The 27,993-nt window shown below is 49.1% G+C and overlaps 1 protein-coding gene across 23 annotated transcripts in view; it reads right to left on the minus strand.

The window, feature by feature from the left end:
* Window positions 1–27,993, minus strand: part of MTSS1 (MTSS I-BAR domain containing 1) — a 125,670-nt gene that overhangs the window by 69,653 nt on the left and 28,024 nt on the right. For 22 of the 23 annotated variants that reach the window (XM_045581515.1, XM_036437219.2, XM_045581514.1 and 19 more), the window contains exon 3: window positions 26,288–26,361. The exons of the other annotated variant lie outside the window; for it this stretch is intronic. In XM_045581515.1, the coding sequence (XP_045437471.1) occupies window positions 26,288–26,361 (74 nt within the window). The remainder of the gene's footprint in view (window positions 1–26,287; window positions 26,362–27,993) is intronic. 23 annotated transcript variants of the gene reach the window in all.

Here is a 27,993-nt window from a genome sequence, read left to right on the forward strand (position 1 = left end):
CTAGGACAGAGCAGCACTTTAACCAAAAGAAAGCCATCCGAGGAGGGAGGGGGCGAGGAACCCACGGCACAAGTGTATAATTAGGAGGTATATTTTGGTGTTTGGAAAGAAGTACACACACATCCTCAAAAGGAGGGGCAAGATCAAGGCACTAAATCCACAAGCCTCCCCCACAACAGCCCCGTCACTCCCTACCCCACTCCCCCAAATCCAGAGGAAAAGCACTTCCTGGGCTAGTCTACCACCTCCCCCCAACCCCCTTCCCGGGTGGAGCTGCCTCCCACTGCACACTAAAAATGAGGCCCCGGCTTAGTGGGGAAATCCAAGCAGCCTGGGCATTTCTGTGAAGTACGGACTAAGTGCACTTACGCGAATGGGTGGGAATTTCTGGGCGTGCTGCCGCTCCGTGCTAGTTCAGTACCTAATCCTCTTCCGTGTGGCTCTTCCTCCTGGGTCCATCCCTCAGTGATATTCCAGTTCCATCTCATGAAGGAGCTTGTTGCAGAGCTCCCCTCCCCGCCAGGGCATACGGAGGCCTTAAGGAGCTCACGCACAGGTGCACGCACACACACGTTTAATCTGGATCACACTCTGCTCTCTGAATGTACTCACCTCTGGGCCCTGAGGCCGTTTCAATCCACAGAGGCAAAGGCACACAGGGAGAAAACAATGGGGGCAGAAAAAAACCCAGAGACACCCAGCATCCAGGCTAGCTGCCAGAACACGGCTGGTGAGTCTGATCGTTAGAAAGTTTATCTCTCAGAACCCTCATCGTTGGAGGAAAGAGTTTCAGGAATAAAAACACACAAGTGGCTTATGCCGACCTGCGAACGTGGCTCTTCAGGCAAGAGGCACCTGCAGCACAGCCAGAAACGCCCTCCTGGGAGTGAGCCCTTGAGCTGTGAGCTTTTCCTGAGGCCACTTGGTGACATTTCACACTAAGTGGAAGTCACAGCCTCAGGTGCCCTTCGCTGAAGGAGGCTAAAACAAAGGCCTGGGCAAAGAGCTACAAGCGAAGCCAAGGACACTTGTCCCTAGGAGGGAGGGGAAACCCCCGCATCAGGTGCTGGCTGGCGTGGCCACAGGCCCCTCCTCGCCGAAGCCTCACAGCGCAGGCCGAGGGAGTCAGCAGGCCCGAGGAAACTCACATGACCACCACCAGCCCCAAACCACCCACCTGCCCCATCCATGCCCTCCACCACCAGCCCCAAACCACCCACCTGCCCCATCCATGCCCTCCTCAGTCAAGAGTAGGACCGCCCCACCTCCTCTTTCCCTCACACTCCTTGATGCAGCAGAGATGTGAATTCCCTTTCTTGGCTGCCCTGCGTAGGTGCCCCATATTCATCTCATATGAAGGTTGTCTTCCCCCTCCTCCTCCTCCTCCTCCTCCTCCTCCTCCTCCTCCTTCTCCTAGGACCCACCAAGCATCACCTTTTGCTATTTTGCCTTCGTCCATTCTAGTGCCCTTTTGTAAATGGCCTGCTGTGTGCAGAGCGAAGTAGATAAGAGATAAATGAGTTGCAGAGTCTCATTCTTCAAGGAGGGCAAAGATGCACCAAACAGAAAATTGTCATAGAAACCACAACGAAAGAGGGAAGCTAGGGCATCGGGGGAACACAGGATGCTCAAGGAACACGCATGGCCTTCAGAGGAACCGAGGAGGAGGAGGCGGTGATGATGGCCAAGTGGTGTGTGCAAACAAGGGACCGAGAGCCAAGCACGGAAGTAACCGCTCGCCGGGGTCAGTGGGGAGAAACTGCAGACACCCGGGTGTGGCGAGCAGGGGAAGCGCCCGCAGCGAGGGACAGGCAGGCAGAGGCCGGCACCTGCAGGGCCACGCCTTCTCGAGTCCTCAGGGTGCCACCCACGGCTTCGCTAGGCTTTTCCCAGGGCCGGATTCACGGCAGAACCACAGGCCTCGTCTCAGCCGAGGCCCTCATTACCGTCCCTGAGACACAGGCGTGGCTGCCTCCTCCCGGCAGGGCCCGTCTGCAGATAAAGGCTGCTCCACCGCAAGTGCCAGAGGCCGGGTCCCGGGGAAGCTGCCCAGCCTTTAATTTGGCAGCGCCCAGGCATTCTAGCTGAGCCCGGCCATTTATAGCTACAGACGGCTCTCTCGTGGCGGGAGAGTGGGGGTCAGAACCCGGTGGGATGCAAGATTACAGACCAGGCTCTAAAGCGGAGCCTGTGCGCCCCCAGGGGGTTGAGAAGGGCGGTGACCACTGGGATGTGTCATGCCTAAAAGCACGCGCACGCGCACACACACACACACACACACACACACACACACACACCAGCCGAAGTAACACGGAATCACAGGCAACAAGGGGTCTCGCTGGCTCGTCAGGAGGGCCGGCCCGTCTGAGATCTACGGAATCTGCAGAGCTCGCACTTTCCTGTTGCGTCTGCTCACACCGGGCCATTAGTCATTTCAGCCTCCGGGCCGTCTCCTTCTCTCTATAAACACCGCGGCCGCCGCCAGCACCGTCGTTAACACGTACCGAGTAATTACTGCGTGCCCAGCACGCCAGCCATGAGCCCGGGAAGCAGACGGCTGGCCGTACTTCATTGATTCACAAATCCCGGACTCAATTCTAAAGCCCATCTTTTCCCTCCCACATTCTGACATCTCTGAAGAGCGTTTCCTAGTTCCACCGCCGGGACTTTTTTTCCCTCGTGCTATAAAAAATTAAAGTTGCAGCTTAAGGGGCAGTATCTTGCATTTGGGGAAATGACCTATTTTTATTCAGTAATGTGGACACGACGTGCGGAGAGAACAGAGAACTCGTCCTCATGCAGATGTGGGTGCCAGGTAACCCGCTGGGTGGCTGTTAGCAGCACTTCTATCCGAGAGACAGTGCTGCCTTACAACCCTGAAACCCAAAGTGAGTCCCACGGCGCCCCGGACATTTATCTGGGGAGTCTTTAAAGATTCCTTTGCTCGATTCAACAATCTGCTCAGTGGCTAATTCAACTTTTCCCGTCCATTTATTCCTCCATCTTCCTATCACTATGGACTCCAGTTCATAAAATTCCATCCAAAGTAAGTTCATTCACTCACTCAGTCTCACCTTCGGGCTTTGGCTTACTTTGTCTCCGTCCCCATTCTGCACCCCCTCCAGGAAGCCTTCAGTGATTTCCTCCTGGTTTCTCTCCTCTCCTTTCCCCCCAGCTGTAGGGTCTTGGCTTGGCCAACCTGAGCTTAGAAACAATAAAAAAACAACAAAACAACAACAACAAACACACACACACCGGCCCCTGGAGACAGATAGCAGATTTGAAGTCCCACCCTCGCTACTGATGGCCTCGTGATTTAGGGCTCATTACTTCACCTATCTGTGCTCCAGTTCGCTCATCTGTAAAATATTAGTACCTACCTCAGAGAGCTGTTGTGAACATTCCAAGATAGCATGTATAACTCATTGCTCTTTAGCACGCAACACACAGGAAATGCTCAATAAACATTAGCTATGACTACAGCCCCACTGCATGATAACAACCTATTTATCTGTACACATTTCCTAGTAACTGACCTCACCAGACAGACACTGGACCATATATTCTGTAACACATTCCCAGGGCCCAGCCCTGTGGCCTGCACACAAGAAAACGTGTGTTGAGTGAATGAATGATGAATGCCTGCATGTACAACACACACAAGGCACTATGCTTTGGAACACGTGGGCGAGAGAGCCATGCAGACTATCAACTCCAATACCAGTGAACAGGTGTCCTGGTTAGATGTCCTGGTAACGGGCAAGTGCCATAGGAGGAAAATGTAATCCTGGCAGGAAGGCGCAGCGGAGGAAAGTATCGATGAAGTGAAGGAAGAGGTGGCTGTGAGGAAGTGACGGGCACAGAGGCAGAGGCGAGAAGCGCAGGGTCTTCCCACGTCTGGTCTAGCACAGCGTCTAGCCCGGCCTCGGGGAGAGCTCAGACCCAGGGTCCCCGGCCCCTTGAAGTCACATGGAAAGTCGGTGATGCACAGCCTCTGGTCCGAGGGCATTCTCCTCTCTGCGTCTTTCTTTTCTCACGGGCACAATCGGTGCCGCATGCCACGCCTTGCCAGCTGATTACCAATCTCCGTTTTGGAAATAACTCCTGCAGTCTACGGCCATACCACCCTGAACGCGCCCGATCTCGTCTGAAAATAACTCCTACACCCAACACTCAAATTCCACTCTAGGCTGTATCTATAGGATCTTACTGACACAAGCTCTCATCTAGCAAATTCTACATAACGTACCAAGGTCTGGCTCTCTTTGCTTCTGTGACACAGAAGAAACACATTTTGGCTCACGTGGGCCCTTTCCCATAGAGCCACGAACCTGCAACGATGCCTTGACTGTTCCCAATTGAAGCTGCTGAATGAGCACAAGCCTCCTGGGTAGACAGACATTCCTACTGTGTCTGACTTTTAAGCCCTTGCCACAAAGTAGGTTTACTGCCTCTGGATTCCATTTTGTTCCACTAGGAATGAATCTCTCATGGCACCACGGAGAAGGGCTTCATCCTCGCAGTGCTAGATTCTGTTTTCCCTCGAAATACTTACTCATTTTCTAATTAAACAAACAATTAGTAGAAAGCACAGCCTGAGAATTCGCGTAGGTGTCAGCATCCCACTACACTGAGACACGGTGACAAATGGCGCTAACCAAGGGTGAATACAGTGTGTTTGGCTCCCGATGTTTGCAGAAGCTGAGCTAACAACACAGGCCGGCGTTTCCCGTACAGCGTTTGCTCCAAACGTGAAATACACACGTCTAATGCTGGACATCCTACATGGAAAAACAGTGCCTTTAGATCAAACCCAGATTCCTTGGCCTGGGGAGAAAAAGGAGCTGGCTAGGGAATCCATTCAAGGAAGCTTTCTTTGCTTTTTGTTTGTTTCATAGGCAGCCACAGCACTGCACAAGGGCCAAGTCCTAAGTGAGTCAAAGACACTGAGCCACATGTTTTTGTTTGATTTCATTCATGCTCGGCTTTTCTCCCTTCACATGTACAGGAATATAAGACAATGACCTTTTTAGCTTATGTGCTAAATAAAATCTGTTGGTTGCACTTGACTAAGCAAAGTGAATAGCTGCTCTTCTTGGTTTAGTCCCGGTAAAAGAAAGTGGATAGTTATAACACTAAATGAAGGCAGATGGTATGAACATCTCACTCTTGTTCTAAAAGAATCCGAATATCGCCACTGAAGGATGTGTCAATAGCGAGGGCTATTTTTAAATTCATTCATTTAAAAGTCTTATTCGTTCATTCAATGCATCTGTTCTGAGTGCCAGGTACTGCAGACACAGAGGTACACAGAGGTCTGCCCCAGGGAGATGACATGTTAGTGGAAAGGAAACAGATCAAAGAAGTCATGCAAACAAGGGAGAATTTCCTGTAATTCCAAGTCCCACAAACAAGGCAATACACCCTCACACTGCACCCTGCACGAGATGCGAAGGAAAAACCTGACTTCAAAATGCTCAAGGTACTCCAGGTGGGAGACAGACAGGAAGGGAGTGAGAACCAGCCTTCTCGTGGCTGTCTCCATGGTCACCAACTGTTAGTGTTTTCTTGAGTCTTCCCCAATCAAGACTCTCAATTCAGGGATAGACAACTCAGTGGGGGAGGGGGGGGGGAGGAGGAGGAGATACACAACAACTTTTTACAAGAAAGATTCACTTAAACATTTAATTTTTTTTAATTTAAGGGAAAACGTATTTTCCACCTTCCCTGTATCCCTACGCCCTCCTCCCAAGCTACTTCGCTTAAATCAGGGGTCAGCCACCTTGGTAAAGGGCCCATTGAGTCCAGGCGCCGCGGGCCATTTGGTCTGTTACAGCTACTCACTCTGTCTCTGCAGCACAAAACCAGCCACTGACCGAACCTTCACCACGGGCTGGCTGTGTGCCAATAAAACTTTACGGATGGACTCCAGGTTGCATTTCATGAAATACTACTCTTCATTTGTTTCAACTAGTTAGAAACGATCCTCAGCTCCCGGGCCGGCCGCCCACCGGCTGGATGTGGCACGCAGGCTACAGGAGGGAGGCTTCCAGGTTGTATAAACAAGAACAGAACCAGGCAAGGGCACCATTACAATCGTGTATTTCAGAAAGACAGCACCTACCTCCGTTAAATGAATTCCAAGAAAGTTTGAAAACTCCTTTCATCATGTCTTGGCAGAGGACTACGGACTTTAAAACGCGCCTGCTTACCTCTAAGTTAAATGCTCCGCTCCCTTCTCTTCAAAAGAGAAATGCAAGAAGAGTAATGTGTATCTTCTTTTCTCTTTTCTTTAATTTAAATTTTCGGAATCGAATTGGTGGGTACTCACTCGATGCCTCGTGCCTTCAGCCCTGGTCACGCTGCTGGACAGAACGCAAACCAGACATATCCTTTCCCCGAAAGCACTTTGATCCCCGAGAGCTTTCCATATGGAGGTGATGGATTGGCGCTGATCCCTCCCACACCATAGTCTCCTCTGATCCCCCTCTGATCCACGGCATTCATTTCAGAGATGATTTTAGCTAGGGGTCAGCATACATATTTATGGCAAACCAGAAAGTAGCGTGGCCTCATAGGAGCAATTCCAGACTTCAAAACCTTAATTCTGCCATTTAGTTCTCTGACCCCCGGGAAAAGTCACCTCTCAAGTCCTCTAAGAACAGGGCAGAAAAACATCTTTCTCAAGTAATCCTGACACTTCCGGATGGGCACTAACTCACCCTCTCATTCAACAAAGGCTTAATGAGCCCCAAGTACGCAGTCCCAGAAACGCCATGAGCATGGTAGACCCAGTTACCGTCATGGACCTTACAGACCAATGGCAACTTGTTGGCTTGCTTGTTTCCTCTACACACACACAAACACACACACACACACCTTAACCTATAAAAAAATCCATCTGCTTTCGCTTTCTCTACTTTTTTTCTAATATGAGAGAAAGGGAAAGGAAGAGATAGACTCATCAATGAGAGAGAATCACTGGCTGGCAGCCTCCTGCACGCCCCCTACTAGGGATCAAGCCTGCACCCCAGGCGTGTGCCCTGACCGGGAAGCAAACTGTGAACTCCTGGTTCATACGTCAACACTCAACCAGATGGGCAGCTTCCTCTACGTTCTAATGCTACTTCAACCTGGTACCCGCTTCAGCATCTTAAGAAACCCAGTCAACACAGAGCGCCTGTTACATACCTGCCCTTCTGCTCTGGAGCGGGAGGGAGGCCTCATTCCCCCAGACATCAAACTCCAGGTGCCCCTGCCAGTCAGCTGCTGCCTCCCCTCTCAGAGAGAAGTGGAGAAGGAGGCCCCCAGAAGTCGAGCCAAGGTCAAGGTGGAGAGGAAGATCGTAACAAAAAACGTAGGTGACCTAGATGCCACAATTAGGGCTCTTAGCTTCCAGAACCCCAGACAGCACTTCTGTTGTACTAACAGGATAGAATATGCCTATTCACGAATAGTACGGAACCACCATTTTCCATTTTATTCATCTCTTTGAAAGAAACACTCGGGACCCGACGGCCAACGTGCTCTTCGTGAAGAGCAGCCTGTTACCTCTGTTGGAGGACACTCCCGGTGCCAGGCACAGTGCTCCCGCAGGCTGAATGAAGGGCGCATCCCCTCAGCTCAACAGATGAGGCTGCAAGGAGCGCTCACACCCACCCACGCTGCCTCCAGGCCCTGGGGGCCCTGCGTCCGCTTTGCCCCCGTCTTTACTGCCAGGGAGGAAGGCTGAGCCAGGCCACAAAGACCCTCCCTCCTGGCCAGAGTGGTGGTTTCTTTAGACCACAGGCAAGGAGCTCCTTAATCACATGTCAGCAAGCTCATCATCGATTCAAGGCCCCCTGGGGACTGAGGGGCAGAGCATGGAGTAGAAAGATTTCCCCCACATGGAGGGGATTCCACCATCAGTGTTAGTGTGTGCTCAGCCTCCGCCAGGGCGAGAAGCCGGACTTCAGCAGCCTTACACAAAGGGCCTGTCGCGTCCCATCCAACCCCAGGGAGCTGTGGCACCATTGCCCAGAGGTGAACTCAAGTAACTAATCTCCCAGGCAGCATCCCCATCATCATCCGCCAGCGGAGAAATCGACTCCTGCATGTGGTTTACGTCAAAGAAGCTATTCTGAGCAGGAAAGCTTTTGCTTTCACATCATTCTGTTTTGGTTGGTTTTGTGTGCGTGTGTGTGTGTGTGTGTGTGTGTATTCTTGTAAATTTTTAAAATATCTGCAATGAAAATGTACTTCTCCCCAAAATGTCTAAAACTGTTTCCATGCTAGAAAGAACCTGCCCACTGTTTAGTTTAAAGCACCACCACCTCTCTCGGAACGGCTTTCTACAATATAAGGATCAGTTACTATAATCTATACCAAGAATGGAGCAGAGTGCCTGGCACACTCACTGGACGGGTTAAGTGGTAGCTTCCCTTATCTACACTAATAAAAGAATAAGATGCAAATTGACTGTACCTTCACGATGCCCACTAGCCAATCAGGAGTGAGTATGCAAATTAACCCAACAAAGCTGGCGGGTTAATTTGCACATGCAGGGGCCAAGCAGCTGGGGACAGGGCAGGACACAGGTATTCCGCACTGCCCCAGCCACTCCAGGCCTCTGGGCAGCATGGGAAGGCGGGAAGGTGGCTCTGGCCAGAGCAACGGTGGTGCTGGCAGCCAGGGGAAGGAGCCCATTCTTGCATGAATCTTCGTGCATCAGGCCTCTAGTTCATTATAATGGCCAACATCTGAAAGCTGCTATGGATCGGGCTCAGAACTATGCCCTCAGCATACGTTCTCAAAGGCTCTTCCTGCAATCCTACACAGGTGCTCTTATTAAGTCCAATTTACAGACGAGAAAACTGAGGTACAAAGAGGTTAGAGCAACTTGCCAAAGGTCAAGTGCAGGCTGGGATTCCATCCAAACCGAAGGTTCTGAACTGGCACGTATGCAATTTCTTAGCTCTAACGATAGGAAAACATTCGCACCAGAATAATTTACCCTGGTTTGCAGATCACACTGAAATGACTTTTTTAATTTCTTTAAATTTTCTTACGGAGAGAGGAAAAGAGAAGGAGAGAGAGAAACATTGATTTGAGAGAGAAACATCAATCAGCTGTCTCCTGCATGCATCCCACTGGGGATCGAGCCCAAAACCGGGACATGTGCCCTGACCAGGAATGGAACTGGTGACCTTCCGGTACATGGGATGATGTTCAACCCGTAATGATTGTTGTGGTCGTCATTATGTAGAAGAAGAGCAGGGTGGGAAGCTGTTTACCAGCCCGTGTGCCCACTAACTAACATGGCAACCCTTCAACACGGCCTCTTCCCTCGGGGCAAACGCTCCCTCAGCCTGTACCAGGAGCAGACCAAAGGCAGGGGAGAGGCCCCTTCCAGGACAAGCATTTGCTTCTGAGGCTCAGAGAACAGGAAAGCTCTGGCTGTCCCTCCATTCCTGGGAGTAAGAATTCAGCAGAGAGGAGGCTGGAGCAGCCAGTCTGGGTCTGGTGAGGCAGCAGGAGGCCGGGGTCAGGAAGGGGGAGGCTAGGCCGCTGGAGGGAGGCAAAGGCTGGGCCAGCCGGCCGCCTAGGCCTGTGGCTCACTGCAAGGCCAGCACAGGCAGCTGACGGCCACAGCAGTGCTTCCTTCAGAGCCAGGGAAGGGAACAAAGCAGGGAGGGGCAAGCACACAGGAGGGGCGCCTTCCTCAGGGCACACACACAGCACGTGACCAGATCCAGGCCCGAGAAATAGCACCACGGCCGAATTTAGACTGAACACAAAGAAAACACAGGGGTTCTGAAGCCAAATCACATGTCCTCGAAGAAAGCGAAGTGGATAGGCTTTGAAATGCGGATCAGGGCTTGGTCGTGCCTTTTTAACACGGACTAGTGGTCGTTCCAGCCCTTCCTTCTCCAACCGGGGACCTTCTCACACCATCTGAGTTCCTCTCCTGATGTCTTGGAAGTAGTAACTCAACAGTACATCGAACTGTCTAGTCCCATTTGATCTCTATGTGGTTTGAGCCAGATATGTTCGTGTTTAGCAGAACTGCCATTTAGAGTAAGCAAAAAGATAAACTTACTTGCACAACAAATGCCTCTGGTTTAAGAAGGCAGTGGTCCAAAACTCAAAATAATAAATAAATTGAATTTAAAAATAGAAAGGGAACAGCCCTAGCTAGTTTGGCTCAGTGGATAGAGCATAAGCCTGCGGATTAAAGGGTCCAGGGTTCGATTCCGGTCAAGGGCACGTACATTGGTTGCAGGCTCCTCCCCAGCCCGGACCCTGATCAGGGCTCCTGAAGGAGGCAACCAACTGATGTGTTTCTCTCACATTGATGTTTCTCTCTTTCTTGCCCTCTCTCTTCCACTCCCCCTAAAAATCAATGGAAAAATATCCTCAAGTGAGGGTTCTCTCTCACACACACACACACACACACACACACACACACACGGCCTTCGGCTCTAAACTTAGGAGTGAATCCCCAAGGAGGCTGGCCTCCCTGACAGCCTGGAAAGGAACCAAACACAGGTCCATTTCCAGAAAGGACCACCTCTTCCCAGGGTCCCACACAAAGGAACTGACTGCCATGTCTGGGTCAACTTCGACACAGGGCAAGCGAGAACACCGGGAATGGCCTTCCTGGGATGGCCAACTGAGGGCTGAGCAGTAGCACCCGGGGCGAAGGCAACAGCACACGGTGGGTAAAAGCCTCAAGGACACCCTCACCCCATGGTCGGCAAACTGCGGCTGGTGAGCCACATGCAGCTCTTTGGCCCCTTGAGTGTGGCTCTTCCACAAGATACCACAGCCTGGGCGAGTTTATTTTGAAGAAGTGGCATTAGAAGAATTTTAAGTTTAAAAAATTTGGCTCTCGAAAGAAATTTCAATCGTCGTACTGTTGATATTTGGCTCTGTGGACTAATAAGTTTGCCGGCCACTGCCCTCACTGGTTTGGCTCAGTGCACAGAGTGTTGGCCTGTGGAGCGAAAGGTCCCAGGTTGGATTCTACTCAAGGACATGTGCCTTGTTTGCAGGTACATCCCCAGTAGAGGGTGTGCAGGAGGCAGCTGATCAAGGTCTCTCTCCCTCATTGATGTTTCTAACTCTCTATCCATCTGCCTTACTCTCTGTAAAAAAAAAAAAAAAAAAAAAAAAATCAATAAAATATATTTAAAATAAATAAATGAAAGCCTTAAGGACAGGAATCAGACCCCGTGCACCTCCTGCTGTGACAGTAACAGGAAAGCCCCCAAAACACGGTGAGGCCACCAGGAATCAGCCACTGCGCCCAGTGAGGGCTCAGTGGCTACTGACACTACTCCCACCTCCATCACCAAGATTGAGCTCTGGTTCCATAGAGAGCAAAGAGCTGACCTAAGCTTTAGGACTGGCAAGAATAATCATCCGAGCAAATGGGATTTTGTTCCTGTCAACAGAAGAAACTTTCAAGAGAAATGACACTCTGATTTGCAGCCTCGGCCAACATGCATCGCAGAGTAATGGAAGTGGCCTCAGTAAAACAAAAACCTCTCATTGCTTTTCTTCCAGAATAATGAACTGTGAGCCATTTTGCATTCTTTTTTAGCTCCTCGTTTTCATTTTGCTTTAGTATCTGATACCGTGGCCATTAAAAACAATCTCTAAGAAGTCTGCTGAGCATCCGAATGAGACAGCTGGGATGCTGGCATGAGGAAATGTTCAATCTTGTCATTTTGCAAAAGGAATTCATATTCATAATTAATGATGCTTTTGTCCATGCCAGAAGGAAAATATAAAGGCTCAACTATGCTTAAGTAAATTCTCCCCAAGCCAACTGCAATACAACTTTTATAAATTATGGAGTAACGGGGGAAAACAAGGTTTTGTGAGTTGTGAGCATAAAAGAAAAGACAAACAGGGCAGCCATATTTCCAGGAAGAAATCGGGTCAAAAACATTAACTTTTCCCAACCACCATTACTGGCTCAAAATGTCAACTAAAAATAACCAAGATAGCCAGCTGGCGGGGCTCAGTAGGATGAGTATTGCCCTGCTCACGGAAAGGTTGCCGGTTCAATTCCCGGGCTGGGCACATACCTGGAGTGCAGGTTCAATCCCAGATTGGGGCCCATACAAAAGGCAACCAATTGATGTCTGTCTGTCTGTCTCTCTGTCTCTCTGTCTCTCTCTCTCTCCCTCCCTCCTTCCCTCCCTCCCTCTCCACATCTCTATCCCTATCTATCTCACTCTCTCTCTAAGCATGTCCTTGGGGGAGGATTAAAAAATAAACAAGAGCCGAAACCGGTTTGGCTCAATGGATAGAGCATCGGCTTGGGGACTGAAAGGTCTCGGGTTCGATTCCGGTCGGGGGCACGTGCCTTGGTTGCGGGCATATCCCCAGTAGGGGGTGTGCAGGAGGCAGCTGATCGATGACTCTCTCTCATCGATGTTTCTAACTCTCTATCTCTCTCCCTTCCTCTCTGTACAAAATCAATAAAATATATTTAAAAAATAAATAAATAAATACATAAATAAAAATAAACAAGATCAGCAGATAGACTAGAGCGGTGGTCGGCAAACTCATTAGTCAACAGAGCCAAATATCAACAGTACAAAGACTGAAATTTCTTTTGAGAGCCACATTTTTTAAACTTAAACTTCTTCTAATGCCACTTCTTCAAAATAGACTCGCCCAGGCCGTGGTATTTTGTGGAAGAGCCACACTCAAGGGGCCAAAAAGCCGCATGTGGCTCATAAGCCGCAGTTTGCCGACCACGGGACCAGAGTATTGGTTTTGGTTTAAGAGGCATTTCTATATACATTTCGGTAGAGAAGTGGTGAAAAATTTCACAGAAACGTCCTTAGAGCTGACTTTTCTCATTAGAAAGCTACTGAAGAGATCTACAGAGACAAATCAGTGTGAGAGGAAAGGCTCATTTCATTAATGAGACAGTTTTACTTAGCAACTACGTACCACGTTAGGGGTCAGGGGTACAATGACGAGTAAAACACGAAATACAGCCAGGGTGGGTGCCACAGGCTGGCGGGGGTGGAAGACAGGGAACAGCTGCTTAATGAGTACGGGCTTTTTTGAATTCATGATAAACTATACCTAACATAGAGTTTACCACCACCACCACTTTTTAAATTAAAAAAAATTTAAAAAAAAATTTTAAGAGCAGTTTAAGGTCCACAGCAGAATTTAGGAGAAAATACAAAGATGTCCCATAGACCCCTTTGAGGAACCTATACCGACCAAGTAGTTGTTCTTGGTAAGGTGTAGACTCTGCAAAAAGTTTTATACCACCTATCAGGTAAAACAAAGCATGCACTGTGACATTTCTAAAATCATAACTTATCTCTGAATGATTTAAAACCTAGCTTCATGGAGCCAGCTGTGTGTAATCGCCTCCAAAAGGCACAGCATGGTGGCCTCGAACTGCCAGGTAACAACACCTAAACAATGGAGCTCAGTGGCTCTCAGCCAGGGCCATGTTTGCCCCTCGTTTGGCAACATCTAGAGACATTTCTTGCTTGCACAATGGGGGCGTGGTAGATAACAGGGATGTCGCTAAACACCCTAAAATGCATAGGACAGCCCCTCCCGACAAAGAATTGTTTGGCCCAAAATGGCAATCATGCCACAATTGAGAAGCCCTGGTCTACGTTCCTACGTGGTTCTAGACATACAACCGATCTAGAAGCGGAATGAATGTGGGCTGAAGGGTCGGGCACACACACTCCAGGCTTTGCTGCCTGTGTGACATTTTAACAAAGTCACTTCAAGATGCCAAGCTGGCTTCCCTGGTTTGCAAGGTTCCTACCACCAGGCTCCATGAGACAGAGCAGCTGTGTGCGCCCACCGGCAGAAGGTCCTCTGTAAACCCAAGGCCAAGGCTGGACGAAGGTCCTGCCACCTGCGACAGGCAAGGCTCCAGGCTGCCTCGCTGTTTGCACATCACACAGGCTCCCAGCACCGGCTTGGTACAAACACACTGGAACAACAAACACCAGTGTGTGCCCGCCTGTGGCCCATGCCCAGCAGGACAGCCACCACCACTGAGGTCAGGGGCACATGTACACGGCTCGTTCTTTCCTTCGGTTCCAGGACAAAGAACACATCTTGCACTTCACTGGAAATCGGAACTATCCAAATGGAGCATCCCTCTCATAATCAGCATCTGCCTTCCACCGGGCACAGATGGCAATCATGTGCTTCTAGGCAGATCGAGGGCTACAACCCTGGCAAGCCCTCCAGGCTCTCAGAACAGGCTCTCTGGGTGCGGTCAGAGAGAGGGGGTCAGGAGGTGCAGGATGAAGGGCACCTACTCAGAGCAGAAGGTCTTTTGCGGTCAGGCCCTTCTGACACCCCAGTGGGTTCTCCTGGGGCCAGTGGAATAAAGCCGGCGTCAGCCCTGCACCCGTGTTCTTCCCACAGAGCCCACCGTCCCCGCCACAGTGCTCCTGCATTTGATCAGGGGCCTCTGGCCTTCCCCGAGTGATGGTGCTGCCCTACTACAGCCCCAGTAACAGAGTGCGTGTTAAAGGTCTCGGTCTACCTTAGCAGAAACGGTATTTTTTTTTTAAATCTGCAATCCCTCAGCTCTCCCTCATCCGGCTCCTTGTTTTAAAAGCGGAAGCAGCAGCATTGTACTGAACTGTGAAATGTGCTCAGATGAAGCTCTAAAGGAAAGTACCACCCAGCGGCTGGATGTCCGTTTCCATGGTAACCAGGGTCCCTGGGTCCTGGCGCGCACAGCAGGGAACGCTGCAGATTTCCACAGCAGCAGCTTTTACTAGAAGTAAGAGTCCCGTGGCAATTTTAAACATCTGGGAATCCACACGCTGTGTGTGTGTGTGTGTGTGTGTGTGTGTGTGTGTGTGTGAGTGAGTGCAGGTAAAGATGTATTCCCAAAACCAAGCCAAAGTAGATGAAAGAAGCCTAGTGGTTCTCACAGACAAATATGCTTATGTCATATATAACACATGACCAAAATAGAAACAAAACAGCCCACCCACCCACCCACGGAGCTACAAGAAAACAAAATCATCTTCCATAGAAGGAGGACTGAAGGGGAAAACTGCTCTGGGAAGCCACGTGATCAAGGATGCCATACAAACAAACAAGCAAACACAAATCTTTACACACACGAGAGCACAGGGATTGGTTTGTACAGACGTGTTCTTTCAACTTCAATACCCTCCCCGTTTAACCGAGAGGGCAGGGCGCAAGGGAACAACGCTTTGCCGTTCGGTTTCCAGGGGGAGCCGTGAGACAGGCAGCCCCACTGCCCGCCGACCAGCCGAGGGGCCCTGGCAAGTGCCTCCCCCTTGCTGACACTCAGCCTGCTCCGTAAGAACAAAAGGGCTGGACGAGATACTAGATGGTCTAGAGAAAAACCCTGTAGTTCCTACAAACCGATAAACCAGACTTCGTTAAAAAGTCAAAGCAAAAAACAAGACGCAGCAAAACAAAAAACCTCCAGGTAATTCTCTCCTTAGCCAACATATATATTTTGAAGCATTTAAAAAAAAAATCAAAATTTTAAAGAATATACTAGGAGAATTCACCATCTGTTTCTTGGTGATAGAAGAAGACCTTGCAATTATTCTTTGTCCCCTGAGTGACTCCCCCGTTTCACATTTTTCCGCCAGGAGGGCACACGTGGTCAGGGACAGTGAAATGGTTAACGCAAAGCAGTTTTCACGTTTCCTGCCTGTTTCCGGCGGGGGCCTTCTCGCAGGGAGCAGAGGAGGCAGCCACGCGATGAGGTGTAGACTCATCCTAGAATACACTAGTTTGACAACTTCAAGTGTCTCGAGTTCACATTCACATTCCATGTGGCTATTTTTATCTGAGGTGGGCGACCAAACCAAGCTCCCGACTCTATGGCAAAGATCTTCCACGGAAAGCAATGTAGGGGGGGTAAAAAATAAAATAAAATAAAATAAAATAATAAAATAAAATAAAATAAAAAGGTTTGCTTCATCGGTAAGAACTAGAATGATTGCATTCTCTCTCTCATGAATGCTAATCAGTGTTTTACCAGAAATGACTACGACACATTGGTGTGAGTGGCAGCGGGAGGGGGAGGAGGAGTATTAGTTATTAAGCCAAATACAAAGTCAAGGAGGAGGAAAGGACTAGGATGGCAAGGGAGAACTCTCACGGCTTGCGACCAAAATGCAGGGCAGCCTGGGAAACGGAAAGGGTGAGGGGCTGAGAGCGTGGCTTTCGTATGGAAACCGCCTAACGGACCACTCGGCCGAGCTGCACACACGCCAACCAGCCCGATCTTCCTCCCATTGCTGCCGGCACCTCCGCCACGGAACCCCCTGCATCCATGAAGGCTGCCGAGGTTAGACAGAAACCAGCACGCACCCTGACTCAAGCACTCCCGGGAAAACACGCCAGGGCAGACCGGGGTAACGCCACTCGGCTGAGTGGGAATCAATGCTCCTCTCTGGCCAGCGGTAGGTCTTGAGTGGAATTTGGGTGGAATTTGGGTATTCCTCGCTCTCCCTGGTATAGGACTTTAGGGTTCTGGCAGCATCCTGCTCTGGACATGCTTACATAATATTGGGACTCGGGTTACCATCTTTCAGGCCAATCCACACAAATGGCTCTCCGACGTGTCCTTTCGGGAAGACACGGTAAAAAGCCAAAAGTGATGCAGGCAGGACGCAGGCTGACCACAGAGGACCAGCTGTCCCTGGCAACTGTCGCTGCACAACCAAAGGCCAGTAAACGGTGCTGTCCGTCATCAGTTTCAACATCAAGAAAGGATCGATGAGGTTCATGATTCCAACCTCCTGGCCACACCACACGCACACACGCAGATGCAGGTAGTGACATACGTCGTTAACACTGATTAAACAAAAACATATACACAAACATACTAATAAATCCTCATTGAAAGGAATATAGCCATAAAGTCCAATTAAGGAAGGGCTTTAGGACATATGCAGGACTCAAGTCTTTCTTCACATCCACATGTGGCTAAAGAGTAATTTTAACAGCAATGAGGAGGGAAGCCGGTCTTGGGTGCCTCAGGACCCACCTATTGGTCAACACGGGGCAACTTCTTATGACAAGTCCATGGACCTTGGATTGCCAACCCCATTAATTCCAATAAAGTATCTAACAGCAACCACCCTCATCAAGCTCATGGGAATTCTTTAAAGGCACGTTAAATGGAGCAATAGCAAAAAGGCTGACCTGTCTTAAACGCTAGACCTTCATCACAAAACAATCTTCTCAAGCCTTCCCCCACCATCATTACCATAAAGAGCCTTTTTGGACATTCCCCCTGTAATTGCCTCTTTTGCCATACAACTTTTAATGCTGCAGGCATAGGCGTGCCTGTCTATGTATTGTATCCATTCATATCTGTGCCTGGTGTATACAAAGGGTACGATCCCCTCCCCTCCTCAGAACCAATGGGGACCCTCTTCGGAATACTGTCTCGTCCACTGAGAATACATGAAAGGGACATGCTTTAAAAAGAACAGGGATGCACTTCCTGTTTGAAATTGTGATTACTGTTCACATGTTCCTCTCTGCCTGACTCCCCCACCACTTGCCTGCCTAAACCCTCGGCCACCACGGACCCAAAGCCTCAGACACGGCCCCTTTCCGACTGACCGGTGCCTTCCCAGAGCCCTCGGTACACCGAAGGCCTCCATAAGCTCCCTGACATAGAGAGAATACATCAGGGGACTCACAAAATATCACACTTACTGTTAGAGCAGAACAAGCCTTTCCTATAGAAAGCATTCCACTCGCTACGCCTGTGCTGGTAACAGGGTAGCCACGAGGTAGGTGACCGTTTCAATTAAAATGAGTAAGATTTAAAAGCCAGAAAATCAGTTCCTCGGCTACACGGGCCACATTTCCAGTGCCCAGTAAACCCAAGAAGCTAGTGGCTCCCACGTTAAATAGCAAAAAATGTGTAGCATTTCCATATTACAGGCCATTCTATCACACAGGATGCCTGGCTCAGCCTAAAAGCCTCACGAGGTCAGGACTGGCCTGAGGTCACTCACACAGCACACACTGGAGCTGTCAAGTCCTGAGGAAGGCCTGCAAGTCAAGAGGAGGGGATGGGGCAGGGAGGGGGTAGGGGGGAAGGGTGGGGAATAAGGATAAACAGAAATATGGGAGGAAGATAACTTCACCTTGGCCGGCCGATTTCCCACTTTAACCAACTACAAATGTTTTTATGTCTCACAGCTTTGTTCCTACTCTCACACCCACCTACAGTAGTACAGCAATGAGAATTTTCAAAATGAATTACCAGCAGAGCAAAATTTGCTTAGGGCTTCCTCAGCATAATTCATGCGAATCAAATCAAGAGGTCAAGTTCAAAGTCCCCAAAAGAAAGGCAATTGAGAGATTCTAGGTCACTGTCAAAACTGCATGCCTGGCCGAGGGCATGTACGTTGACTGCGGGCACATCCCCAGTGGGGGATGTGCAGGAGGCGGCTGGTCAATGTTTCTCTTTTATCGACGTTTCTGGCTCTCTATCTCTCTCCCTTCCTCTCTGTAAAAAATCAATAAAATATATATATATATTTTAAAAATCCTCACTGGAAGATATTAAAAAAAAACAACAAAATAAAAAACAAACAAACAAAAAAACTGCATGCCTGGCCGAAACCGGTTTGACTCAGTGGATAGAGCGTCGGCCTGCAGACTGAAAGGTCCTAGGTTCGATTCCAGTCAAGGGCATGTACCTTGGTTGCGGGCACATCCCCAGTAGTGGGTATGCAAGAGGCAGCTGATCAATGATTCTCTATCATCAATGTTTCTAACTCTCTATCCCTCTCTCTTCCTCTCTGTAAAATATCAATAAAATATATATTTTTTTAAACTGCATGCCTGGATGCATGTATTATGTATTACAATGTTAGAGAATACAGGTGCGAGCAAGCTAGGATGTGCTTCCGTTTATACACTTTTTCACAAATCAGCATCTGTCTCCTGGGCTTGGAGAGGTGTCCGGCTCCGGGACATCGGAGCTGAGGTTTAGAGTGCCCACAACAGCTATGCACAGGCTCTGAGGGAAATCACCCTGGGCCAATTGTCCATAAGCTTCTCCAGGCGACAGGGGATGCTTTCCGCTCCATTCCTTCTTCTCCTCCTATTACCTGTAAAGTCTTGGTTGGAATTAAGTTCATCAGAAAAATTAATACACTGAACCTCGAATCTTTCAAAACAAAAAGCTCAGCTGTTAAAGAAAACTTACTGAGCTTATTTCTTCTCATTTGTTTTTTCTCTGTTAATCCCCACCTCGAAATTTTTTCATTGATGTTTCCAGTGGAAAGGAGTGGGGGGGGGGGGGGGGGGAGACAGAGACAGAGACAGAGACAGACAGACAGACCTGACCAGGGCGGGGATCTAGCCTGCAAACGAGATACCTGCCCTTGACCCAAATTGAACTCCTGACTCTTCAGTCGAGGGCCCCCCGCTCTGTCCCCTGAGCCAAACCAGCTAGGGCTATAACTGAGCTTATTTCTCAATCTACTCCCAAATTCTTATTTTTCCTGTAAGAATTCTCGGGACAATAACCAAACTATCTCAGGACCCCAGATTGGCCTGTGAGAGCTCAAAGCCAGCCTGTGACCCACAGCCACACCCACAGGTTCGCAGGCAGCAGTTCTGCACCTTTTTATTTTTAATGGAATGAGTGAATGTGGCTGTGCTCCTTTAAGGTTATATTTAAGAAGTATTCAGTTCTAGGCCTGTGAGAAGGAGCTTTTTAAAGACGTTTTTAAATAATTAACTTTTTCTCTCTCTCAGTTTTGTGGCTAAGTAGCCTCCTAGGTAGAAATAATATGGCTCTAATGCCATGAAAGAGAGCTCAGGACTTGAGCACTGATGGGTCCTGAAACCACCTGGTTGAAATAGAACTGGGGGGCAAACAAAACCAGTCTGGCTGCCTCTTGGAAACCACCTCACTGTACCTCCCCTCCCTCCCCCTAGAAGGGAAGGTTCCCTCCCTGTTCCCCTCCCCCACCCGCCATAGCAGGCAGCACCTTTTACCACGGCCCCTTCCCAGGGCCTTGTCATGGGATGCTGAGCCCTCTTCAGGCACATGAAGTAGGAAGTCACACATCCTACCAGAGGCTCAGTCTCAGGGAGAGCCCCCAAGATACAAGTTCTGACATCCCAAGTGGAATCTTGGAGAAGGCTCCATCCCAGCAGCACCTTGTCCCCAGAAACGACAGCCTTCCTCACCCAGGCCTGCCTGGTGCTGTGCGCAAACGCCGCCTGCCGACATCCTGCCACATGCCAGAGACTTCGCATTTGGGTAGCGGGTCCCTCGGAGGGGAGTAGGGCAGCCCCTGTCCTGGAGGGTCTGCAGCCTCTGGGGAAGGCGGTGACCCCACAGGGAGTGAGGTGAGAGGAAGGCCCTGAGCCCGGAAACCGCTTCCCTTGGGAAAGAGGGGCAAACGTTTCACAGGCCATAGGACTCCTTACCCGGCTCTTGGAAAGCAAGCAGCAGATCCTGAGCATCTAAAGGGGGCAGAAGCGGGAGAGGGAAGGGGGAGCGGGGCTGGGAAGGGCGTTCCAGGTCTGGAATGCACATGTGCAAGCGGAAAGAGATGAACTGTTTTCTCCTTTTTTAAATATATGTTCTTCTTGTTTCAGAGAGGGAGAGAGAGAGAGGGAGAGAGGGGAGAGGGGGAGAGGGGGAGGGGGGGAGGGGGGAGGGGGGGGGAGGGGGAGGGGGGGGGGGGGATGGGGAGGGGGAGGGGGAGGGGGGAGGGGGAGGGGGAGGGGGGGAGGGGGAGGGGGAGGGGAGGGGGAGGGGAAGGAGAGGGAGAGGAGAGGGGAGGGAGAGGGAGAGGGAGAGAGAGGAGAGGGAGAGAGAGGAGAGAGGAGAGGGAGAGAGAGCACGAACAATGGGCATCCGAGCCCACAACCCAGGCATGTGCCCCGACCGGGAATCAAACGGTGACCTCCTGGTTCATAGGTCAACGCTCCAGCACTGAGCCACGCTGACTGGGCAGAGATGAAAGGTGTTAAGGATTTCAGGGAAGAGTGAGCATTTCTTTGTGGGTGGAACTGCCAGCCATGGGCGGCGATGTCACTGGACAGGTGGGTTGTGGCAAGATGTGGCCTTATCCTCCCAGGGCGCTCCACACCCCCATTATTCTGATTCCATAGGTACGAGGCCGGGCCCTGAAATCTGTACCTTAAAACAAATTTAAGTCTCATCCACGCAGCCAGATCTAAAGACCATAACATGTAACAAAATCTACACTAAAAGCACGGAACATGCTTTTAAGGACCAAGACTGCTTTATCCAACGTGAGCCACAGGGGTTTTCTTCACCGATGCACAGAACCTGGGCGATCCAGGCCCACTGGTTAACGCCCACGCCTGGACCTCAGTGGCCGTCTTACAAGTTCGCACGGCCCTCCTCAGGCACATGGCTGAGCGGGAGCCTCTTTCAAGCTCAGGTCACCCCAAACGCCCAGATGTCGTTCCCATTCTTCCCCCCCAACCAGCCCCCTCCCCTCCGTTATCCTCTGCCTCACTGTGCTTCCTGCACTCCCCTTGTCTCCAGAGCAGACTCTGAAGTTAACTTAGAAAATTCAGACAGCCCGGATTCCTTCACGTTTTGTGGATTTAATAGGGCAGGATCCTAGAGCCCTATGTCCTGAGAAAACCCCAGCTACAGGTGAAAGAATGAGAGCCCAGAGAAGTGAAATAAAATTACCTGGAGCCACACAGCCAGGAGACAAACGCAGGCATCCCAGCTCCCAAGCTGGACGTTACTCCCCGGGGAAATACGGATTGTTTTTTTTTTAAATCCGATCAGGAGCGGTAACTTTTAAGCAAATAACAAACATGTACTAAATCCAGGAGCTGCTTACACAAGGAGTCATAACTTAGTGGTTCAGTTCTAGGCTGTGGGCCGGACTCCAGCTTCACCATTTACCTGCCACACGACCGTGGTCAGTTTATGGAAACTCTCTTTGCCTCCATCTCACCACCTGAAATGAAGGTCATGAGCGCCTACCTCCTGGGGCTGTTAAAATAAGAAGACTCAGTGCACGTAACGCACACAGGACAGAGCCCAGCCCGCGTTGCGTGTCCAATAGGTTCGCCATCACTCTCAAGTCTCCAACCACCGCCCGTTTTTTAAAGTGACGTGTAAAGGGTTTGGGACGTTACAGATGACCTCGTCTGCTGGAGATCCATTTCCTTCCTTTTATGATCTTAAAGCCCTTCTTATGGGTTCGGTGTGTCATCATCTAAACATCCCCGACACGGCCCATCAGAGCTTTGGAGTAATAACAGAGGCACAAAGAGGCGGCCAAGACTGCAAGTCACACAGCATCATGCTCCTCAACGGGCCTTCCTAACCTCGGCAGGGACGCCGCAGCCACGCAGGCAGGGCCAGTGCTGAGTGAGACAGAGCATTCCATCGCTCAGCACGCCTGCCTTCCGCGGACACGGAGAGCCCGGCCTGGTGTGCATGGACACGTGCTCACCGAGTGGGGATGCTGGTCCCAGAAACAGGCACCTCCGCTGTAGAGGGCCGAGGAACCCTGCTTAGTTCACTGTCTGTTTTGTGAAGTAACCCGACAACTGCGTGGCAGTCCGTTCAAACATTTCTCAGCTCCCCTCCTGGATGAGGAGATGGTGATGCTGCCCCAAAAGTCCTAAGTATATCGAAGGCCCAGCCACTAATCCTTCGTGGTCAGAAGCACAGAAAGGGGTGCACTTCCATATGAAACATAGGTTGGCAAAATCAATAAAATGTGGAACTGTGCCATGTCTTCTGCAGCTAATAAATGCCCAAGTCCCATTATAGTTTAATTATTAATCTAAGTACACACATCGTAAGAGCATCTTGTCCTATTTTTCTTTTTAAATAAAACAAAACAGAGTTCGGATATATTTCCACATCCCATTTAACAAGTTACATAGAGATTAGAACGATTTTGCTCTTACGGTGACTAGCTTTAAAATTTGTTTCTAAATAAATTGTATTAACAGCTACTGTAAAATATTTGCAAAAAAGGACAAAGACCTTTCAGAGCTGTTTCCTTTGGTAAACAATATGGAATACTAACGTTTGGAAACCAGAGATCTGTTAGCTTGAAATTCTGGATAGACATTGGCCCAACATGAGATGCACTTAAGAATAAATGCTATTCCCTTGTCACCTCCACCAAGGAAGATTCAAGCAAGACATTTATGGCCCTGGACAGTTTGCTCAGTGGTCAGAGCATAGGCCCACACACAACGAACAGTAATGGGTTGGATTCCCAGTCAAGGGCATGTTACCTTGGTTACCAGGAACAGTGCAGAGGCAACTAATCCATGTGTCTCTGTCACACTGATGTTTCTCAATCTCTCTCTCTCTCTCTCTCTCTCTCTCTCTCTCTCTCTCTTTCTCTCTCTCTCTCTTTCCCTCTCCACTATCCCCTCCATTCTCTCTCAAAAAGTCAATGGAAAAAATATTCTTGGGTGAGGATAAAGAGAAAAAGACAGTCCCAGGCTCTAAGCAAAACACTGGGCTTTCAGTAGAGGGTAGATATCAAACTGCCAACTGTAGAGTTACAGCCTGTCATGACCTTGAGCCCAAATATGTATTTACTGCTGACCAAAACAGCTTGAAGCATTTCTACCGATTCATCGTTTCCTTGGTGATGCATACGTCATTAAAAATAGATCACGCACAGATCTCCAAAAGGATGCAGACATGGGCATTAACTGCAGCATAGCTTGTAATAACAAATACATGGAGATAATCTAAATATCCCTCGATAGAAGAGTGATTATACTGTGCTACATCTGGACAGTGAAATTCCATCTGACCACTAGAAAGAACATGGTCAACTACAGCTGATGACTCAAAAGATCACAACCCTAGATTGGGGTGGAAAAGCACAGGGATGATGTTTCTTATGGGCTACCTTTGGGAAAAGATCATACAGCCATACTTTATTTTATATATCATTTGACATATTACCCTGCAACTAGCTTTTTCCCTTCCCAGATGTGTTTACGTATGCAAAAAGATCAGTACATAACACTAAACCCAGTCCCAGCAAAGGGTACTGGGAGAGCGGGTTTAATTTTCTATATTTTGTTACATAATTTTTTTTTTTAACTCAAGAGCATATTCTATATTTTTCAATTTTAAGTAAACTTCAACTTCATAAAAATCACTTCTGATGCTTACTGAACATACAAGAAGTGCACTGTGTTCAAGTTTCTCTCTTGTCATCTCCATGAAATATATTTCTCTCAACCAGACACTTTTTAGGTCACACGAGAGTCCTCACCTTCCCACATACCACAGAAGGTTATTACCCCCCACCCCAGGTGCACATGGCCAGATGGGGAGTATTCTGGAATCGCTAAAAATGACCAGAAATCAAAGACTTTAAAAAGATATCAAAGCAGAGTCTGTTTTCTGTGACATTATTTGTTTTTTGTCCAATACATTACCTCTAAGTTCCTACTCTCCCTCCATCACACCCGCAGAGAGCTTATTCTGGTTTCTTTTCCCACAAATAATTGCTCTGCTTTTCCTCCCTTCAACCATGAGAACTTACAGGACCTCCCATTTCCCACTGAGAACCCTCCGGGGGGCAGCCAGGTTCCCACTGCAGGAAATGAGAGGCAGTCAGGGGATGTCTCTCTCATTCATCCTTTAGGGTCCATCCCATAATTAAACATTAAAATATAAAAACTTAAGAATCACAGAGCCTTGAAAATGCAATGCCATATATCTAAGTTCTTTAAAGCAGTAAAGCAACTTAAAAAAAAAAAAAAAAAAGCTACATTCTGGTGGCTGTTTAGAAAGACATCAACACAAATGACAAGTCCAGTTCCCATCCCAGTGAGATAGAAGGAAGTGCTATAAAACAGACCCAACAGCACTAACAATGGTGAAGACTGGCTTCGATGTTCTCTTCTTCTTCCTATTTTCATTTTCTAGCTCCTACCATGGATACCTGTGAACTATGTAATATTTTTTTTAAAGGGCTTAACAAACACAGTGGTTAAGACCCATATCGAGCCGGCAAACCAGACAAAGGCGCCTCTGCTCCGAGGGCGCCATCACATTCTCCTAGGGAATCTTCTGAAACATCTTGGAAATGAAGAGAAATATTCCCTCCCCTGGAGACCGCCCTCATCTCCCTGAGCAGAGGCAATTACTCTCTTTTTCATATCTCCCCCCACCCACCTCCGCCTGCTGTTCTGCCACTGCTATTCTCGATTCATGTACTGCAATCCCAAACTCCTCCGGGACCAGGACAGCAATGCATTGATGTGTGTGGCCCCATGACAGGGTCTGACATGGACCCGTTTCCAGGTTTCTGGAATGAATGAGAAGTGTGCTTGCTGCACATTCGCCCAAATATTTTTCACTGAGCTCCTATGGTAAGCGGTGAATCCCATCGGAGGTTACCCCAATGTGCATTAGAGAAGCCAAGCTCTCGTGTAACTGGGAGCAACACCCACATTTTCCAACGTCACCTTGACAATGACAAGAACAAGCGTGTAGCTGCCAGGGCACAAGCAGACCATGAAAGACACGCGTGCTTGTCTGCCTGGGAGGAAGGAGAAGGCACGCCACTTTGAACAGGGTTTCTCTGGTGGGCTGAGAAGCTGATGGCATGTTTCTAACAATGGTGGTGGATACAGGAGTATTCGTTCTCTTCTTTGTGACTTTCACATGTTCTCATGTGTCTTCTGTGACTCAGTGGTCACTGAAACCATTCAACTATTTCCAAAGGCTTTTTCCCCTTGATTGAATATACATACTGTAAACACCATGTTCTGGGCACTATGTTTTGGTGGGTTTGGACATGAAGGAGTCATATGTGGGAGACCCAAATACAAAACAATAAGACACCACTTACACATGAGTTCCCTGTTGTACAGAACCCAGGTAAACGGTTTATGCTTCCCACTGCCTGTTCCCCGAGGGAAGGAGGAAAACCTCAGGACAACCCTTGGGAAAAGGGAAAAGCGAACTTCACCCAAACGCACAGCTCAGGGCTCTGCATTCAGCCCTTCGGTAAAGCGACCGGGACACAGGTCCAGACACCTCCTGCCTCTTTTAAAGGAAAAGTGGCTCCTTCCCTCCACTCTCCCTTCTTCTCTTGTGTATCGTTCCGTGGAGAACTCTGAAACATGTACTATGTGGAACCCCACAGCATTAACAACACTTTAAGTCCGAGTCCGCTCTGATGGCTCCTCCCAGAAGCCACCCCAGGGAAAGAGCCTGAAAGCCGGAGGCAGCGCCGGCGGGAGCCGCCCTCCATCTGCTTACCACGTGTGTTGGTAGCCATGTCGGCCACTTTCTGAAAGGCGTCCAAGAAGGCAGCTGCTGCTACTACTGTCGTCCTAAAACACAAACAGATGACACAGGCATGAGGAATGTCATTACCGCTCAAGGGCGAAAGCCTCCGCAGAGGGCTGCACGTGACTCTCAGGACAAAGGACAACCTTCTGCTTGGTGGTCCCACCTTTTTCTTAGGGGGCATTCCTCCTCCTCCTCATGTTATTCCCAACTCCGCCCCAATAACACCCAGCTGCCCCGGTGCCAGGCAATAAACGCCGGCCATTCCTCCCATCCCATCCTGCCTGGCCCTATACAATTATTACCTGGTAACATTTCACAAAGGAGGGAAAGACAGGTGTTTCTACCGAAAAGAGAAACATGATTAAAAACTACCAAGGGTTCCAGTGAAAATTAATTTTAGAGTAGGAATCTTAGCCAGAGATCATCTAGTGGAAGTAGCTCGTGCTAGAGAAGGGAAAACGGCGAACACATCTACAAGGTGGCTTTCCAGCTACGTTCAGACCAGAGCTGGGGCTGGTGGCCGGTCCCACTACACATCAAGGTCCTGGCTGTGTGACCTTCCCCCTAAATCATCATCACAGTGAAACAGTTTTCCAACCGTAGGCTACCTAACTGCATCTTCTAAAGTCCTAACAGCTGAGAATAGGGAGAAGTCACTACACTCATCTGCTGGCCTAGAAATAATTTTGAATTCGCCACATGCCCTTGAGCACTATAAGATGCGCTGAGCGCCCTGTGGTCTTCCGCTTCCCGGAGCTGGGATCCGAGACATCATTCAGGGAAGAGCAGATGGGGGATCCCCCCAAACAAGCACACCAGCCCCAAGATGTGTACTTTCCAATCCAGCTCTAGCCTGATGTAGTTCTAAGTATTTTATACACGAATCCAGTCTTGACTTAGCAATGTGAATGAATGCAATGGTTCTGAAGGAAGATGAAAATAAAGATGAAAAAGGAAAGAGTTCAAAACGGAGAAACAGAGAAGAAATGGCTTTTAAATATAAGCTATGAAACAGTGGCTCTGAAACAAAGGTTCCTAGCGCTCGGCGTGGTCTCGAACATTGGGCACCAGTCCCTGAGTGCCTTGCTTCAAAATCAGGCCTGATATTTTCCATTCTGCTCCACTTTTATATCATTGACTTAAAAGAGGAAAGGGAGAGGGTGAGAGAGATTAGAAACATCAATGATGAGAGAGAAGCATTGATCAGGGCTGCCTCCAGCACACCCCACATTGGGGACCAAGCCCGAAATCCAGGCATGTGTCCTGACCAGGGATCAAATTGTGACCTCCAGGTTCATAGGTTGATACTCAACCACTGAGCCATGCTAACGAGGCTCTGCTCAAGTTTTGTTTTGTTTTTTTAATGGCATACAAGAACAAAACCAAAATGTCAAAAATCCCACTTGGAAGCGCATTTTTAAAAGATCTGACATTCAATGCAAACCCTGGAAAAGTTAGCTTTCTCAAACATCCTGGGATTTATAAATAGCTCATTCTGACACACAATTAATATCTGACACGGTGGCTGGATTTATTCTCATTCAAGTCCATGCCGATCATCCAAATTTAATGAGCCCGCTCTCGGGTGCCTGGCGCATCACCCATCATCGGGGCTCCACGGAAAACGAGGTGGTCAAGGGTGACGCGTTCAGAGCTTTAACCACGGCTCCCGG

The sequence above is a fragment of the Pipistrellus kuhlii genome, unplaced genomic scaffold (assembly GCF_014108245.1).
Source record: "Pipistrellus kuhlii isolate mPipKuh1 unplaced genomic scaffold, mPipKuh1.p scaffold_m20_p_14, whole genome shotgun sequence".
NCBI lineage: Eukaryota > Metazoa > Chordata > Mammalia > Chiroptera > Vespertilionidae > Pipistrellus > Pipistrellus kuhlii.